General features: G+C 31.4%; 1 protein-coding gene across 1 annotated transcript; it reads right to left on the bottom strand.

Moving 5' to 3' along the window:
• Positions 1-9,534: 9,534 nt before the first annotated feature.
• On the bottom strand, positions 9,535-12,854 carry LOC105804289 (probable WRKY transcription factor 51). The gene is made up of 3 exons (XM_012636830.2): positions 12,550-12,854; positions 12,167-12,313; positions 9,535-9,902 (listed from the first exon to the last, which is right to left on the bottom strand). Exons 1-3 carry the CDS (start codon positions 12,738-12,740, stop codon positions 9,695-9,697), a joined length of 546 nt encoding a protein of 181 aa, XP_012492284.1. The 5' UTR covers positions 12,741-12,854; the 3' UTR covers positions 9,535-9,694.
• Between the last annotated feature and the right edge of the window lie 1,203 nt (positions 12,855-14,057).

The raw sequence follows: 14,057 nt of genomic DNA, 5'->3' as shown, positions 1-14,057 counted from the left end.
TCCCATCGATCTGGACATGATGAAATTGTATACCTTAGGTTTCTACACCACTCACATAACCTTGGTTGGTTTGACTTCTCCCGAATGTCTATGTTGTTGCATATTTGAGTCAACATCGATCGATCTTTTGGTTTACGATGCAATGATATATCGGGTATGGCGTGGTCAGGCTTGAAAGGTTGAGTCGAATTCACTTAAGTTGCCCAATCATCGACGAGAAGTTCGTTCAAAATCATTAAAAGTATAATTTGCCTAAGTATGAGTGGAAGTAGATAAAAGGGATTCAAAAGATAGGCTAGGCTTAATATTTGATAGGTTCGGTTTAAATAAAGAAGTAAAGTAAATGGTTGATAGATAAGATGGAGTGGAATTGGGAACTCAAGCTTCAAGATCGATTCAATACTATATAGAGTATTGCACTGGGACTTATATCGCTTAAGGTGGATAAATGAAACGTAGAAGATGGACCTTGACCCGTTACCTATAAAGAGGTAGGAACCAAAGGAATAAAGTAAAGGATGAACGCCACACCAAGGTTGGTGATAAGTTAAAAGGCGAGTTCAGGTTGACGCCAATAGCAAGCTAGATAAATCAAATCGAGACTCAAATGAAATATAGAGGAAGAAGCTCACAAGAACAAAAGTTCGATTAATAATTTGGCAAAAGTTTTTTTTATAATGAAAATAAACAACTATTTATAGCCTATGCACTAGCTAGCCGAATGGTCACAAATAAGTATTTAAAAACTAAGTAAAATTTAGCTAGAATAAGCTGGAAAATTCCAAAATAAAAAACATTAAAATCCTTAGCAAGATTCGGCTAAATGGAGTCCAAAAGACAACTTCTAGAATGGGCAAATGAACCTGGAAAGATTAATGGTGCATGGAAGCAGCTAGGTTCGGCCAATTGAGCTTAAATGAGCTCATTAAAATGCAATTCTTGGCTGAAAAGATACCAGCATTAAAGGAGGACGTGAACAGACTTGAAAGTGTGAAAAGTCAGCTTCTAAATTGGGCAATAAACTTGGAAGGATGAATGCTTGAGGGAGGCTAATGGCCATGTCCATATTTAGCCACTTAGGACGCCAATGGGCAGCTTAATGATGAAGAAAAATTCAGCAGCGTGAAGTTGGCTGTAGGGAGGTGAATGGCTTAGTCTAAATTTGGCCGAAGGACACCTCCAATAGATGCCTCTTGGTCGAATGGTCACCTAGGAGATTCAAAGGATCAGCAAAATTCATGTAACTAGACATGCATGCATTCTTGCATTCATTGTAACTTGTTGTTCATGCATTTAGCTCATTCATTAATGTGTTTTTAATTTGGTAGCCATTCCTTGGCCGAATAGGTGCTTGGGGAAGTGAACAATTAGCTCAAGATTCTTTGAAGATAGCCATGCATGTACCGTCTAATTCATTGAACCTAATGTGCATGAATCTTGATTAAATGCACTCCAAATTCGGCTCATCTACAAGAACACATGAACCAAAATTAATTCACATAAAATTTAGCTGTACATGCATTAATATAATTTTAGACACACTAATTAACATAATAATTAACTTATGACAAATTTATTATTACCTTAACAAGACAAATTAAATTCGGCATTGACTAAGACATAATAAAAACTTGTAATAGCTAATAACATATTAATGAGCTGTAATAATACTTTCTAATTTATTTTAAATAATTAATTTATTCTAGCAAGTAAATTTAGTGAGCTAAAAAAATCTAATAACGAGCTCAATGAGCTGACTTGAGCTCGAGTGAGCTGAGCCTCATGGAGAGTAGTTTGATTGAGCTGAAAATGAGTTGGAATCAGCTTGCTCTAAGGTGTACGAATTGCTCAAAGTTTAGCCTTCAAGGAGTTTGAGAGGATCGAAAAGTGAATCTTAGGTTGCCCCGGGTATGCTCACATCAGGTAACAACTTGAATGGAGCGTTTGATGCAGGCGACCACATATGTTCATCTTGGACCGATAGGAATACATTTCTCCACACGTTATACATGTGTTCTAGTTTGTACACTTTGTCCACAAAGCTCATGTGATCTAAACATTGATTGCTACATGCTGTAATTGCATGAGCACATTGAAAACCAAGTGTGTCAAAACTCCCATAGTTGTAGGTTCGTTGTCTCAGGTATACATGATACGCTCCCCCAACAATACCTAAGTCTACATGGTACGCTTTTTTCTGACAGTGCACTGAAAACGCATCCTACGTGGAGCGTTTTCCCTCTAGCAATTTCAACCCTAAACTTTTCCCCACTCAACCATCAGATATCCCGAGATTCTCGGGATATATTTTCTGAATTGATCTCAATGTTCGAAAATAATGCATTGGAAAAAATAATGCACTGAACCTATTTGAATGTTCGAAAATAATGCACTGTAAATAACGCCCAAAACTCAGTTGCATTCAAAAAAATAAGAAAAAATATTAAAAACTAAGATTTAATCAAACAAAGTAGTTCGAGTTTCGAATTTGAATGGAATTGAATTTTGTAATTCAAATAATTGAATATAAGATGGATGTAAATATGATGCTTCTAAACATTGAATTAAATAATTATTAACTTTACATCTCAAAATATTATAAGAAAAAGAATATGTAAAAAACTTTAAAAAATATAAAAAAATCCCCTAAACTTTAAACTTAAAATATATAAAAAATCCTACAAAACCTTAAACATTAAAATTCATAAAACCCTATCCTTACCCTAACCCTACTTTAAAAAAACAAAACCCTAACCCTACAAAAATGAAACATAAGGAAAATGCTTTCAGCTGTAAGCTTTTCTACAAATTAGATTAAAACGCTTCCAGCTAGAAGCGATTTCGTAAAATTAGCCTAGTCTCGTAATATTTCAAAAAAATGGCCTAATTTGGTAATTTTTTAAATTTTCAGTATTTTAAGTTATTCACTCCAATGCATCTCCCACCATGGCTCAGTTTTTTTAAGGAAAGTGAGAAAGGGATAATGACTGAATGATGTTTGGTTTTTGTTTTTAGACGAGGATATGTTGCACCATCACAAGGAGTAGTGTCGAAGGGAATAAAGGAAGCAGCAACAAAAACGTTGCTGTGCTGAAGGAATACATGACAACAACAACAACTACCAAAGACAAAGTTAATTGGGTTTTGGATCTGGTTTCCAAATTCTATAAACCTAGAACTTTGACAACGAGATTTAGAGCCACTCCCCTTTTTTCCTGCATTACCTCACCCCTGAACCCATAAAAAAGGGCCATATGTCAGGATTTTAAAAGCAAACATCTACAGTACACTATGTTTGTTGAAATTATATATAGTTACAGATTTCATTAAATAACAATGGAGAACCTCTATCCAGCGAGCTGGCTACCTAGTGGGTTGGGTACTTGGCAAGCTGGCTATCTAATGAGCTGGCTACATGGTGAGTTGGGTACCTGGAAAGTAGGGTACTTGGTGAGCTAGCTACCTGGTGGGATGGGTACTTAGCGAAGTGGGTATAAAAGAGAAGCCGAGTTGCAGACATCAGGCGGATGGCGAGCTATGGACGTGGGAGAAGGCGAGCTGTGGACATCAAGTGAATAGCGGGATGTCGAGCTGTCTGGGTTTTCCTAGCCTGGTCGCCATCTGGACTAGGTCGCAAGACATGTAATGGTAACAATATAAGTAGTGAATCAACCTAATATCCCCATGTAATCTACTTTCTCTTTCATTGAGACCCTATTTTGTATAGGTAACCACATAATAAATGAACTTCCTTTTGTAAGTTTATCACAAGCGACCTTTGCTTGCCTATGCCTTACCATATCTTAAATAGACTTGTTTAAGGGTTGGACTTGGATAAGGATTTTTGCAGTTCGAGCCGGTTTGGTCTAACATGAATTCAATTTAAATAATAAAAATATTTTTAAATTAAAATTTAATTATAAAATATGTAAAAAAATAACTAAAAAATATATAGTTTTAATTTTTTATTAATTTTTGAATAGTAAAACAAGTTCTTTGGACATGTCAGACCGCCTCGAAAATAGGTTTGGACTTAAAAAATATTTTGGAACTGGGCCTAAAACTGACCCATGGACATCTCGTTGATAGGTTTAAAATCTTGTTGAAAACCAACTACTGAGCTAGAAAAACATCGTCCACTAACTTTCTATCCTTCATGAAAGCACACTGATAGTTTGAAATAAGATTAGGCAAACAAATGTTTAATTTTTAAGGAAGGCTTTTGTAGCACACTGTAAAGCAATAAGAATTTTGGCTAAAATCTATCGCAAGACTGTGATTAGGGACTTTTAGGAACCAAAGCAAAACTTGTGGAGTTAAAAGTAGTCAACATGAATCTAAAGGTAAGATCACTCACTACATTCTAGAATGCTTGAAAATTCTTTTTAGGGTATCCATTAGGGCTAGGGGCCTTGGAAAAAAAAAGGTACCCTTAATCACTTCAACTGTCACATGCCTGATCAAACTTATCCTCATTCTTTAAGAACAAAGTGCCCAAGATTTCTTGAAGCAGATCATCTAATATTGATGCAATGATATACATGTTATTTATAGGGAGTATGATACCCTTTGAGCTAAGAAAATTTTCAACTAAACCATTCATCCATTTTTGTAATTTTAAAATATGTTCTTTTGGTAAGAGTTAAACTTAGTGTACAAGAAACTAAATATTCTTCATATGTATATATTTATATACTAGTAAACAACATTTCTCATAATTAGATTATGGGACGCCATTCATGATGTGGGTGAAAATTTTACGTAACAAATAAATAATGACAAAAAAATCGAATGTGATTTTGATTGAAATGATAAAGTTGAGACATTAGAAATTATGATGACTTGAGTTTAAATCTAGCCATCTATAAGTATTTTCTAGATTCTATGTAAAATGTAAAATAAAAAATACCCTCAAAATAGAATTTGTTGCTTTATAAAAATAATAGGTTTTTGGTAATTTCACACTTGAATTGGGATCTAGTTGATGGGTGTCACCAATTCAGTTAAACTCTTAAATAATAGGGTAAACTACTTTAGTAGTCACCTAACTATAAGTATCTTTTATAGTCAATCAATTATGAAAAGTTACAAAATTTTAACCTCCCAAACCCAGCCTAGACATTATGGCTAGATTGAGAAGACTACATTAGCCACCAAAATGGCTAAGCTAACTTTAAATAAACTCATTTTAGAGAAAAACCGTAGTTGTACTTCTAAGCTAGTAAAAAAAAATTCATTTATTAAGTCATCTGTAGTTAAGATTCATTTTATTATTAACAGTGTTGTTTTAGAAAAATCATTTCTTCATTGCTTTACTTTGTAAAAATTTGATGTTAACTAATGCAGTGGAAAAACCATTTTTCATGTCCTTTTGGAAGTCTAGTCACCTTATCGATTTTTTTTTTCAAAAATGGTTTCTTTGTAATGCAACGAAAATTAGGGATTAATGTCAAATTTTACTTAAGCCAGATATCATGTGTTTTGCAGTTTTATGCTTGAGAAATCCATGCATGCAAAACTCCCCAAATGAAAAGTTACCAAGCCACAGACAAAAAATAATTGAAAATTACAAACTCAAAACCAATAAAGACTTAATAATACTTATTAAAAATAATCCGAGGTCCAAGGTAATATGCTGGGTTCGGCCTAGTTTCGAGGTTTACCTGAAAAGTTAAACACTATGGGGGGAGAGCTTATGAAAGCTTAGTGTGAGTCAAACAATGATTTAAACGGACATAAATACCAAATACAATGAAACATGTTAGCCTTAACAGAATAACACAAAACCATCATTGAAATTTCATATCATTATATAGCCATTATCAAATCGATGTCAAACGATGTATGAGCATGGGTTATCATTCATTCAAGTAACAATCATTAATTTTGATACCATTCAATACAACACAATACAATACATAGCATAAATCAATAACATTCGAGTATGTCATGAGCATGAAACAATGCAAAAAGGTTCCTACCCCAATCATCCGCTAAACACCACGAGTTCCCCATAACCCATCATCCGAACTCCAAAATGATATGGGCTTAAGCTCGTTGTGGTTAAAACCACCAATAACAATATGCAGAAAAATTTTACATGTAAAAATGTGATAAATCGCCTTTTCCCTCTGTACTTCAGGTGCAGCGCACTGACTACGTATAAATGTAGACTTAATATGCCGCTAGTACTCCATGGAAATTCTCCGTCAACCATAAAAATAACTCTCCCCAATGCACATGCAATATGTCATACAATCTCATACATAGCCATAAATAAATATTTTTACGTTTAATTGGCATATTCAACATGCTCTCAATTATCAAATACTTTCAATGAATGGAATCAAATTCCAACTTTCAATTTACCAATAAGATGGTATCATTCGACAAATCATAATTTCATGTACATTTATAACATTTTTGTGTGCGTGTATAACAGTCTTTCAAACATATCATAACAAATCACTTGTACGAATATATCATGCATAAGCCTTGCTTTCATTCATAATCATGCTATACATACAACCAATCATACATCAAGTTACCAAACATTCATGACAATGTCAAACATTCAACCATTTAGTCAAACTAGCAACATTGGTACCATGCCAATTAGTTAGGGCTCGAAATGTACCTGATTCAGCCACTTATAAAATAATTACCTAGCTAATTAAGTCAAGCCCGACCAGAAAGCTAAATAACCAATTAAATCATAATAATTATCATTACCAATCAAGTTAGTTAGTTTAGGACTCACACCTTATTTTATGCTCTTTTGCAGCACACTAGCGAATCTTGCAGTTCCTCTAATAAACTTTAAAACGGACCTAAATTAAATTAAATTAAAAAAATCAGTATAAAACTCAATTAATACACCTCTTAAACAACACTAAACACCCACTTATGGGTTTGACCCAATCGTCACAATTACACCTATTTTTCGAATCCAAACTAGATAGATTTCTTACACTGTTTGATGCGAATTGTACGCGTGAATGCCTTTCGGCTTTACTGTTGATTTGGAGTGTTCAGGTCATCACCTAACACAATTAAAATTGGAAAGTTGTAGCTAATCTTGATTAAAATCCTTCATTTAATCAATCCATAACATTTTCCCAAAATCTATGTCGAAATGACAAACTAGTTTACGATTACCCACAATTACGCTTCCCGAATTGTCAGATTTGAATTGTCGATTGAAGAAGAACAATTTTCCCTAATTAACATGTGATTAAAGGCTGATTAGAAGGGGTTCAAGAACCCAAAATCATGCTGGAAAAAGATGGGAAAGAAATAAAGAAAAAAAACCTTCTTTTCTTGCCTATAGGCGAGCGCACCACTACTCGCGATGGCCAAATTAGGGCTGATTTAAAACCACTTTTGAGATAAATTAAAAAGCTAGAAAAATACCCATTAAATCTTTAAAAATCCCCTAAATTCCAGGTCTGGAAGTTTGGGTTTTTAACTTATAAGATTCATCAAGAAATTGAAAGAAAACAAGAACTTACACAAGCTAGGTGAAAGGGGTGGCAATGGAGTTCTTTTGGGGCATCAATGGAAGTAGATCTTGATTGCTAAAATTTCAGATTTAAGGCTGGAAATTTTATGATAAAATGACAGCACGAAGAGGAAAATAATGGTGCAAGAACTCATTGCAAAAAGAAGAGAAATTGATGGTGAATCTTTGTGGCTTGGGCGACGGCACATAAGGGAAGAAAGAAAGAAAATTTAGGAGAAAAGAAGAGAGGAAGAGGGTGAATGGCTAGGGTAGGGAAAAATTGACTTAAAGGCTGAAAAATAGAAGAAAAAGTTGTATTTATACCTAGGGTTCAAGGGTATGGACGACACACACATTAAAAAAATAAGGGATTTTGTAAAACTTAATTATTTTACATGGGAAAAGATTCAAACTTAGGACCTTAATCTAATTTTCATGCTTCCTTATTTTTCATTTAACCACTAGGCCAATTACTCATACTTGACATGATTTTTCAATATTTATTTTAAAAACAAGGCATATTACATACTAGGGTTTAAGACAAAATTTGCAAAATAATAAAAATAGTACGAGAGAAGACATTTGAAATTGGATTTCAAGGAACGTTTCACTAACAGTTATCCAACAAACCAATATCTCATTTATTTTCTAAAAACGCATAGATAATCTCAACAATTAGGGCATGACCACACACTCTCTCTCAATCCACAAACCCGATTCTATTAACCTCGATTTTTGGGATGATACAAAAATGATTACTCAACTATTCAATTTTTTCGTTTTTAGTCACCCGTTGTTAAATAGTTAAAGGAAAGATGACATGACAATTTTTAAAATATGCATAGTAACTAATTTAGCCCTCAACTTTCATACGTTGTGTCAAGTTAGTCTTAATTTTTTTTAAAAATTAGTCCTCACTATTTAAACATCACCTAATTATCCTATTTTTACATGAAAATATAATTTAATACACAATATTTCAATTAAAAATAAAAGCAAACATATTTTTAAAAACATTCATTTATTATTAAATTAGACAATCCTAAAATACATTGCTTTCCTTGAATAAGAACTTGATATCTCTCTATGATAATTAATTAATTTATTTATTTTAGCTTGAGTTGACTGATATTGATGAAGCAAATCAAAGCTAAAAAGAAATAAAATTTTTAAGTTGTTAGACCTACAATTGGATTGAATTAACCAAGCGTGTTTTTTTATTTTCAAGCAATTGAATTGGTTATTTTTAAAAATTTGGGTCATTTTGTTTCATGTAGTTATTCATTTTTTCATTGAATCAAACACACGTAAAGGGTTGCAAAGAAAAGCAAAACTACAAAAGGATCAAATTGCATAATGTACAAATGTTGAGGGTTTATTTAAAATCAAGACTAAATTGGCCCAATGTATAAGTATTTAGGGTTCAAGTTGTTATCATGCCAATTTTAAAAAGCTACCATGTCAACTTCCTATTAGTCATGTAACAATTAGTGACCAAAAAAGAAAAAAAATCGAATAGTCATATAATCATTTTGTAACTTTCCATAGATGAATAATTAAAAAAAACTTATTAATTAATAATTGGGTCACTATCCATATAATTTTTAAATAATAATATAAATATAGATATAGCTGATATGAAATTATAATAACAAAAATAATATCAGATTAAGATCAATCTCGACACAATCCAGTTCAATTTTAATTGTGCCTAAGGTGGGCTTAAAAGAGATCATTGTCCTGTAACCTTTATCGATGGGTCAAATTTAACAATTCAGCCAAAAAATGAAAACCATAGTGGAAAAATTAGTGTCTACTGAGATGGCCATGCTAAGAAACATCATTAAGAAGAAGCATGTAAAAATATATTACATTATGTCACATCAGACATTCATTGTGTGGTTGAAAAACTTATTAAAGTTTATATAAAACTTATGTTTTAATTGAAATATTAAATATATAAAATTAATTTTATCATGATTGAGTTTTATTAATTTATAAATTTTTGTATAAAAATAAAAATACTATCACAATAATATAACTTATTTTATATATAAAGAGATATTTTAATAATTTTCTAACTAAATTGATGCCATGTTGAGCACTCGTTACATAAACTTGAGCCTATGACTTAATATAAGTGTATATATAAATATATGTATATCTAAGTAATTTATTTTTTATATTTTGGCTTCATGTAGAAAAAGAAGAGGAGAAAGGAGAAGGTTGGGAAATGCAAGCATTAGGAGCCATAAGAGGCATTTGATTACAGTAAGACGTGTATGGGCTCTCATGATTATGAACACCTTCATAGGTAGTTATCACATAACTTTTATCATCTCTGTCCCTTTCTATCCTCTTCTTCACATTGCATCCTCCACTTACACATTTATAGTAATTCCTGCATAAAATAACAGAAAATTTGAGTTTTCCTAAAATATTCTAATTATATTATAACAACACACTTATATAATATAGTATGTGTACTAATTGTTTATAAGATATTTGATTGTGAATCTCACATCATATTAAAAATTTCCTCAAGAAAGATTAAATGGATGGCATGTGATAATATTTTAAATCATGCTTGTAAAATAAAAGTTTCCCATAACAAAGTATCAAATCTTACCCTATAGGCTGGTTTAGCTTTTTATCCATCAACTTAAATTAAATTATAATGATTAAATGATAGTTTATATCTATTCTACTCAAGTAACTGTGTTCAAAGCTCCTTTATATATATTAAATAAAGGATCCCTTCCATTAATATACAGCATATTAAACTATGAAAACTATGGCGGCGGTAAAGCATTTGCTTTTGAGTGGTCCTGCACTTGGCATTTTAAATTTGAGAAAAGCTAGCTGTTGAGTAGTCTTTTCATAGCTTTCATTTTTGTTCATGGATGCCTCAAACAAACACCAATTTCATCCATACACAACTTAATTAATTTGTTATCCAACCATCCCTTTTTCAGTCCACTTGGCTTTAGCTTATTTTCCATCTGCCATAATAATACAGTCCCATTTTTACACTAGCACATATACATACAGTAGGTGCAACTGTGGGCATATGATGATAGCTCAGCAGCACACTGTGTATCATGTATGTATGTGGAGTCATCGTTGCCTCTTACAGTTGCAGGTACTTTAATGATGAAGGCAATTTGATTTAAATTTGCTTTGATGGGGGCAGGGTCGTGAAGATTTTTATATTATGGGTTCAGATTATATTATCTTTTTTATTAAAAAATAAATTAATCGCTATATATTATTAAAGAATAAATTGCTATTTTATTAAAGTTTTTATCTATTTATATTATTTAAAATAGGTCTTGGTAAGTCAATATGAGATACATGTGTCACGTTACGTGTTATATTTTGATTATTTTATTAGTCACACCAATTTTTAACAGTATAATTAGATAAAAATTTTAACATAAAAGATTAATTTATTTTTTAATCTAACATATAAAAGTTATTTTTTAACAAAAAAAGATAAAATATAATGTAAGTTAGTTTAGTGACTTCAAGGTACTCTTAACCCATATATATTATGTAATTTGCAACGATGATATGATGGGTTTGATTCATGGGTTTGTCAGTCTACGGCAATGTTTTTCCTAAAACTAAAGCTACCATACCATCGATTCGACTGAATAAAAATCTGTGAGCTTTGGGTAAGGAAAGAAGGATAAAAGGTAAGGTAACAGTATTGAGAACAATCTTTTAGGGGCTGAGAGAAATTTTAATTTTTTATAGTTTATATTTTTATAATTTTTAAAGGATTAAATTAAATTTTTATAATTTTAGAGAAAGTTAAAATACAATTTTACCTTTATTAATTTAAAATTTAAATTTTCTTAAAAGACCTAAATAGCAATTTTCCATTTTAGGGGGGTTGCGCCCTTACCAGCCCCCTTAGATTTGCCTCTGTAAGGTCTAATCTTTTGTGATATCAATAGTTACAAGTTTAACTAAACTCAATAACTAATTAACTTAAACATAATTTTATATTTGAAACTAGTTTCTTAAACAAGAAATATATGATAATTATTGAGTTAAAAGTATTGCGAATGTCCGTATATTAGGAGTCATATTGCATTTTACTCTTTTTATCTAAAAATAGGAAAGTTAGTCCTTGTATATAAGATTAAAGAGCAAATCGATTCTTTTGTAAAAAAAATCATCTATTTGTGTTGTTAAAAATTGGTTCACATATGTGAGCATGAGGTACGTGAGGTATGTCATATGTCACTATTTGGTATTTTGTCAACTACACCAATTTTTAACAAGACAAATGGAAAAAAAATTAACAAAAATGACTAATTTACTCTTTAATCTAATGTAAAAGGACTAATTTATCGATTTTTTAAATAAGGAAAATAAAATGCAACTCCTAATACAAAAACTTCATTATACTTTTACGTAATTATTAAATAAAAAGGGTGAGGGAGACATATCCAAATTCATTGTTTTAAAGTTGATCGAAAATTAAGTTTTAAATGAAATTAATGATGAAGTTGCAAATATAAAGAAATATATTTGGGGTCCGCTCAAATATTGAAACTATCCAGTGGTTTAAACTTCCAACACCGGGGAAAGTAACTAAATTATTCCATTTCATGCAATAAGATAAAAAGGCGGAAGAATTATTAGAAAAATTACCTTGGATTGGGGCTGTTTTTGACCGACTTTTTCCCATATTTCCTCCATTTATATCCATCATCCATGGCTTCTATCTCTGATTTCATTCTAAATGCAATACGATGTCCCAGTCCCAACTTGCTTTTCTTCTCTCCACTTTTGCATCTTCTACAAATTTTTAAGCATGATAATAATGAAAAAGAAAAACAAAAAACCCCATTATTTTTCTAAACAAGTATAAAACTAATGATGATGACCCGTGCTTTTACTTAATTTAATTCTATTATGGATTTTCAAGAAGGAAAAAAAAAATGAAAAAGAAAGATCCCAGTGATGGGCATATATAGTTTATATATCACTTGCAGATCCCAGTGATGGGCATATATAGTTTATATATCACTTGCATGTTACTATGTTTTGGTGTTGCACTTTCATTCGCGACACCCATGCCCTTCTCCGATGTATCATCCTCGAAGACACCGGCATCAAGCATAAGGTAATCAGAGAGCTCGAAGTCGGCCATCGGATCGGGATTTTCAGGGAAGAAGATAGAATTAGGGTTAGGGTTTGAGTGGTCAGTAGGACAGAAGCTCATTTGTAAGGAAAGCTGGACTTTGGTCTTTTGATAGTCCTTAGGAAGGGGAAAACTTGTTAGATTCAACCATTTTATACACTTACTTGAATGGAAAAAAAAAAAAAATTTAAATCATAAAATGTAAGAAATAGTATTTTTCATAGATTCTTTTTCTATATTTTTATATTTATTTAATGAGCTGCTGCTGCTGCTTCATGGAGAGTTCCCAGGAGAGACATGCTGCGAAGTTGCTTGGGTGCTCCGTTGAGTACGTCATGGAGATGACGTATGGCTCAACTTTAGTGAAATATGGGATACCACTTGTAATGTAATAATAAGAGGTGGGGATCGTTGTTGGTGATGATAAATGTAGATAGACCACAAATTTATTCTATATGTCTAGCTTAGCTATCTGCGTGGCACTTCTTCATTGGATTATATTCATTGTGATTATAACGGTGCAGCAGACACACCCGAACTCAAATGCGCCAAGCTCTTTCGAATTCCATTTTAACCCTATTCTGGTGGGTCTTTTTAGGGTAAACATTTTCAGTAACTCAGTCGATTGTAAGGATATTTTTATTTTAGTTACCTAATCATTAAATTTATAATTCTATAAGCTATATTATATTTACACTTTCATACGAATTATCTAATTTTTTTGGCTATTTTTATTTTTGTTATAAAAATATCATTTTAAGTATTAATTGAAGTAAAAAATATTAACGATTAAAATGAAAAACTAGCAAGAACTAAAATAATGTGTTAAAAATGATCAAATTATACTTGTTTATCCCATTGTCAAAATTATATTTTTTCAATATTGAAATTTAAAATCAAAACATCAAAATCAATCAATTAAAACAATTAATTTCAATATTACAAGAACAAATAATAAAATTTCTAATAATTTATTTAATTTATTTTGATATTTTTAAAATTTAAATATTAAAAATTATTTAGAGCTTTTGGAAAGGGTAAACAAGTACAATTTGACAACTTTTAAAAGCATTATTTTAATTTCTACCACTTTTCACTTTAATCATTGATGTTTTTTTTTAACTCGATCAATACTTAAAAAAAATAACTTCTGGGTGACCAAAATGAAAGTATAAACATGATGTAGTATGTATAGTCAATTATCGTTAGAAATTAATAGTTGGATGACCAAAATGAAAGCTCCCTAAAAGTTGGGTAACAAAATTGCAAGGATTTTATTTTGGGTGACCAAAATGAAAAAGCTCTAAAAGTTGGGTCACCAACTAGGTAGTTTACCTTTTTTTTAACGAAAAAAAAACACAAATATGAAACAAGTTAGAGGCTCTTTTTAGGTACCAA

Source organism: Gossypium raimondii, chromosome 11, assembly GCF_025698545.1.
Source record: "Gossypium raimondii isolate GPD5lz chromosome 11, ASM2569854v1, whole genome shotgun sequence".
Classification (NCBI taxonomy): domain Eukaryota; kingdom Viridiplantae; phylum Streptophyta; class Magnoliopsida; order Malvales; family Malvaceae; genus Gossypium; species Gossypium raimondii.
Note: the sequence above shows the minus strand (reverse complement) of the source record. Positions and strands in the feature narration are given on the sequence as shown.